This window comes from Austrofundulus limnaeus, unplaced genomic scaffold (genome assembly GCF_001266775.1).
Source record: "Austrofundulus limnaeus strain Quisiro unplaced genomic scaffold, Austrofundulus_limnaeus-1.0 Scaffold1120, whole genome shotgun sequence".
Classification (NCBI taxonomy): Eukaryota; Metazoa; Chordata; class Actinopteri; order Cyprinodontiformes; family Rivulidae; genus Austrofundulus; species Austrofundulus limnaeus.
This window is the reverse complement of record NW_013953522.1, coordinates 26,985-33,046: the sequence shown is the minus strand read 5'-3', so window position 1 is coordinate 33,046 and position 6,062 is coordinate 26,985. Positions and strand designations below refer to the sequence as shown.

General features: G+C 37.5%; 1 protein-coding gene across 7 annotated transcripts in view; it reads left to right on the top strand.

The window, feature by feature from the left end:
* LOC106534233 (abl interactor 2) overlaps positions 1 to 6,062 on the top strand; it is a 35,499-nt gene that overhangs the window by 25,992 nt on the left and 3,445 nt on the right. For 5 of the 7 annotated variants that reach the window (XM_014030804.1, XM_014030805.1, XM_014030801.1 and 2 more), the window contains 3 exons: positions 292 to 456; positions 1,997 to 2,083; positions 5,177 to 5,362. In XM_014030804.1, coding sequence (XP_013886258.1) covers positions 292 to 456; positions 1,997 to 2,083; positions 5,177 to 5,362 — 438 coding nt within the window. The remainder of the gene's footprint in view (positions 1 to 291; positions 457 to 1,996; positions 2,084 to 5,176; positions 5,363 to 6,062) is intronic. The other 2 variants (XM_014030802.1, XM_014030808.1) reach the window with 1 other exon arrangement.

Genomic DNA, 6,062 nt, shown 5'->3' with positions numbered 1-6,062 from the left:
CATTAGCACCTCTAGTAATATATTTACTGAGAAAAATGGTGACGTGTTCAATACTTATTTTACCCGCTGTATAACACAATGAACTAGTTAGACATAATGAACAGTAATGAACTCAAATACTTTTAACCTCATTTGATGGCAGAAATGCATTTAGAATAAGTTGACTAATACTAAAATGACAACACTTTGTGAAGTTTTGTTTTAATCTAACAAAAATGTCAGAAGAAGAAAACCCAGTTTCTGTTCTCAGGTGATGTGACTCTGCTGCCCCCTTCTGTCACCTCCCCTCAGGTGCTCCTCAGTTCTTCAGCATGAACCGCCCCGTGCAGCAGCCCCAGAACCCCCAGGTGGGGGGCTCCCTGCCATTCCGCAGACCCTCATCCGTCACCGGTCAGCCCAACACCACCCACAACCCGGCCCAGCTCAACGGGGGACCGCACTTCGCCCAGAACCAAGGTACAGCTTTGCAAACTGGTAATATTTGCTTTTTCCCTACATTTTCTTCACTCAGAAAGAGCTCCATCATTTATTTAGCTATAAAACAGTTTTGTACTCAACAGTTAATCCATTTAGGTTTTTTGTCTGTTAAAAACAATTTGTTCACTTAAAGAAGCTCAAATTAATAAATAACTAATTAAACCCATGGACTTGGTGTTCATCAATAATAAAAATATTGGATGATTTGAAAAAGATTTGATTAAAACATTGTGTGTGAGTCTCAATGGGTTTGCAGATTATCAGAGAGTAGTGATGGAATTTAAAGTGATCATATTTACCTATATTTGAATAGTTACTGCATCTTTACACATAATTCACTCAATCTTTTCAGTATATTTAGACACATGATCACAGAAACTCTGTTTTCTTATTCTTTTTTTAGAGTATTTTTCTCCGCATGAATGTGTTTTTATTTTCAGTATTCCTTTAAATTAATATCCATTTATATGATTCAAAGACCTAAAGTTGGTCTACTTACTTAAATCAAAGATTTTCACACATTCAAACAAAAAAATGTTCCTCTGTCTCCTGTTTTTCTTTTAAGACTCATGTTTTCAATTGTTAACATCAAACTGTTAAATTTATTCAAACTGAACGAGACTCTTAATGTTTTATTCAGACTTTTCCTGTCTGCGTTTTGTTTCTGTCGCTTCGGATCAGCATCTCTGCCTTCAGAGCTCGCTTCACCTCCTCACTGCGCTCTGCTCCAGCTTTGCAAACTTTTGACCTTTTTTTTTTTGAGTGTGTGTGCGTGCGTGCGTGCGTGCGTGTGTGTATATGTGTGTGTGTGTGTGTGCTCCTTTTCCACTGCTGTGATGTAAGATTATTTTACTTTTGAACTTTAATTGAGTTTGAATTCTAAACTTATAACACAAGACTTTAAACTGCTACTGACAGTCCTTTATGGAATAATGAATCTTTTTTTATTCTTTTAAAACCTAGATATATTAATTTCAACTGTTTAATAAATTGAATGTATTTATGTTTTGAAGTTTAAATCAAAAGTATAATTGACTTTTTTAAAGTTGGGCTCTATGGTAAATATCTTACCTGTTGCAGATGGCCCTTTGAACGCCGTGATTATCTGTGGCGGCCATCTTCAATTGGGTTGACTTGATGTACATCCATTGCTCATCTCTGAGTGTTTAATTCAAATCTGCACAGTGCTTCATGAAATATTTTGCTAACAGACAGACAAATATGAATGTCTGTCAACTTTATTTAGTAGCAGGCAGTTATTAAATTGATGCGGGTATTTAGAAAATATCTAATCGCTTCAAAGTTCTAGCATTATAAGGCATTTAATAAATGTAATTTAATTTGCTTATAAATAAAGTATTTTTTCGTCTGTGATCAGTATAACTCACTCACTGTGCTCTGCTGCATCTATTGCCCTCATCTTTTCTTTGTCTCTTTCTGCTGTGCTTTTCTTATGTATCTTCTAACGTCTTGCTCTCGTGTCTCTGCCGTCCCTGCGTCCCACTCTGTCTGGTGGTAGCAGGCCCACTCGCTCCCCCTCCCCCGTCCATGCAGATCACCCCTCAGCTGCCTCTGATGGGCTTTGTGGCCCGAGTTCAGGAGACTAGTAAGTGGCTTTTTAGCTCCTTGCTCCGTCTGCATGACCCTTTTTCCTCCCACTGCCTCCTCAGCTGTCAGGTTTTACCCCAGGCTGAATATGTTCACTGCCATCCACCAACATGAGCTTTATGGGGAAGCTGCAGCCGCCTCATTCAGGGTTCTGTTTCTGCCTCCGTGTTAACGTCTGAGCTCTGACATTCATTCTTCAAGAAGCTATTTTATTTATTTATTTATTTATTTATTTATTTATTTATTTATTTATTTATTTATTTAATCAAAATTTTAGGGCTCCCATATTCACTGAAAGCTGTGGAAGTTTTTATTTTTATTTTAACCTCTTGCTGGTTCCTTGCCTTTTCTCTCAGTTCCTACGGTCTTAAATGTTTGTCTTGTGTTTTTTTTAAAGTTACAGATGTAAAGACACAGACATATATGCTCAAACTCACTTAAAGTTGTCATGAAGTAATCTTTCTCAGGTGATTGAACCCTTTAGCTGTTTCACACCTTCTGACTTGATCGCCAGCGTTTTCAACAACGGGTTTTTATCTTTTCAATCTTGCGTCCACACAGAAATAGGAGTGTAAGAAAATATCGATACACTGAAATATCGCAATATTTCATTTCCCGATATTGTATCGATATTCTAAAGCCATGTATCGATTTTTCATTAAGGTTTAAAATGTCAACTTTCCTGCCAGCCGTTCATTTTTATGTTGTAGTTCAGCCTCTGACCACTAGTTGGCAGCAGTGAGCCACGCATCGTGACCCCTCTGTCATGATAGTATCGTATTGCCAAATTTTTGCCAATACACAGCCCTCCACAGAAACAGCATTTTAAGACCCCAAAAAGTGTATTTATTTTTTTACTGGGTTCCGGATTTATAAAATCTTGAAACACCATGTTTTTTTTTCCACAAACACCCTACCCAACCTTTGAAAAAATTATTCCATAGTGCCACCTCCTGCCATAGTTACACCTCGAAAAATGACATATTATGTGTTTGCTTTGCTAAGTTTTTATTTACTACAAAACTGTCATATCTTTTATTACTTCATTTAATAAACATGGCTGATAAACAGCAAAGTCTTTAAAAGAGCAGCCATATTTTAAAAACCTTACATTTATTCGGCTAATACAGTATCAAATACTTTTTTAGAACCACAGCATGCCAGACTGTTTTTCAAAATTTGGTAAAACTCCCCAAATTTCTTGTCGTTCTACTTCACCTCCTTTGCTCCCCGCCTCCCCTCCCCCTCACTCAGCTCAGTCTTGCATGTCAATCTTTGCTCGTTCAGCATATCTTTACAGTAGATCTAGTGCGTCATACTATACAGCACTGAAGCGTTCTCTACTTACAGAAACTGTTTGAATTTGTCTAATTAAACCAGCTGTTCAATATAACCGAGTTACAATATCAGATCTCATGTGAGGCACTGGTGAATTTAATCAGTGGTGGGGGAGGGGGGTATATTACAGAAAGCTCTCTGTGGTTTCAGGTACTTTTTGAAGTTTTAAAATATTTTAAACAGTTCAGGATGTACAGTAATAGGTTTGCATGCCACATCCTGTTGGCCCTGACAGAATAGTAATAGGCGGGCTAAAGCAAATACTGTACAATACACTACCAGCCAAATGTTTTGACATGCCTTCGCATTCGATGTTTCCATTCTTTTCCTCTTTTTCCTACAAACACTGAAACCATTCAGACCCTGAAGAAACATACGTACTGTAAGGAACCATGTAGCAAACCTAGAAGCACCAAACAAACCAAAATATGCCCTTGCTCTGACCACAGCCGTGCACTCAAAGTTTGAAGCTGTGTGTTCAAACTTGGTAGCGTATACGTATATAAGGAGTTGTAACCATTTCTGTGTTTGCTAAGGTCAGATAGTTGTGGTTTCTGTCATTGAGCAGAATGACTCTAAAAGGTAATCAGTGAACATCCATTCAAATATTATTTTTTTGAGAGTTTTATTAATGTGTGCACTACGGTTGGGCATAATCATATCGTGTGCAATTAATCGTCAGAAAAACATTAATTGATTATTTTTTGGCACTTGACGATTAATACGATTAATGCCACCAGGCAGAGTCCGATCTGTGCTCCTCTCCTCTTCAAATATGATGAACATTTAAGCAAAAGTTCAGTAATTTATTTATCCATCAACACAATTAAAATTTGATGTGTAGCCTGAAGTCTGTAATTTTGACACAGTTTGGAAAAGATTTTTACGAAGAGCAAATCTTTCTCACTAAATTGGTCATGTGACTAGGACATAAGGGTGTCCAGGGAGTTAATCGTCAAATTATTCGTTATCGGCTAAATACCACAATTAATCATGATTTATTTTTTTGCCAATATCCCCCAACCCTAGTGTGCACTGGTTCATTAAATAAATTTGGCAAACGCAGACTCAGACAATTACAAGATAAAAAGGTAACAGCAGGGTTCTCTCAAACTGGTTTGTTTTATTTTTGTGTTGTTAAAATGTAAAAAAAAAAATCATCCAATAAATTTTAAATTGTTAATCTTTAAACCTATGGAATCTTTTGACAAAAAAGGCAAAGGAACCCTGATTATTATCTTTACTCCGTGACAATTTTCCATGGAGTTTCAGACCTGTGATTTTCACCAATGTTCTTGCTGATGGTTGTACAGCTCACTCCAGCCTTGTATAGAGCTACTGTCTTGTCAACTTTGATCAGTTTTCCCTTTTCACGTAATGAAATATGAAGAATGAACAAATTTTTTTAAAAGCAGTTTGTGTCTTGAACTGCAATTCAAAAAGTCAGGGAGCCCTGATTGGGAGATGAATGCAGTTTCTCATGTCAGAAGATGTTGGTGATTGGCAGCAAATAATGTAAGAAAAGATGGAAAGCATGAATTTTTATTTTACTTGTCCCCCTCCATTGCCTAAATATCTTTTCCTTCCATCACTGCATGTTGAACCTTTTATTTTATATCATATTAAATTCCAGTTGCATCCTGTTATTTGTTTATGTTTTCATTAAAAGCATGAAAGTACCGGTTACCACTTTTATTGCCCTTCCTCTGTTCTAACTCTTGTATCTTGTCGACCATTTAAAAACTACTTGTAGTCTCAGACGTGCCGCCCCCGCCTCCGCCTGCTGAAGAGCCGGTGTTTGAGGAGCCTACGCCTCCTCCACCGCCGCCCGAGGACTACGAGGACGATGAGGATGAAGAAGAGTCGGCAGTAGTGGAGTACACCGATCCTTACGCTGAGGAAGACCCACCATGGGCTCCACGTAACTACCTGGAGAAAGGTTTGCATTCAAACAGATTATTTTTGAATTTGAATATTATAGTCATACATACCGCAAAACAGGAAGTTGCTTATCACACCAAATTTAAATCAATAATTTATATTTCAGTGTTCAAAATAATTTTGGGTTTCCCCTAATGTATTATTAGACTGACAGGCCACTAGGCTTTGCATGCCACTCCACCAGGCTTAACGTTTGTTTTACCAATGTTGCCTGCAGAGCAGGTGCTAAACATATCACTCATTGAGCAGCAAAGCTAAAAGCTATTGTAATGGCCCTCAGTGTGCAAAAAAAAAGAGTTGTCATCTTTAAAATCTTTAGAGTTTAACAAAACATTCTGTTTGGTTTTTTTAACCTAGGAACTCAGAGAAACAACAGAAACCCCGGCCGAACATTAATCAATGACAACAGAGACCAGTAAGATTTATAGATTCACTTTGCAAAGGAGAAATTCAGTGATACTTAACCTCGCTTGTGAGCTCAGTGAAGCACAGAGAAATTTCTGTCCTCTGGGGGCGTGAACAGTCGCTTTATTCACACACGTAGGAATGAAGTCATAATGTTACAACAAATCAGAGATCAGTTATGTGGTTTGTCATAGGTATAGGAACCAATTAAAACACTTGTTGCTGGGGTTTAATATGTGAATAATAAAAACAACACAGACTTGTTTTGTCTTACCAAAACTGCTTTAGAGCAG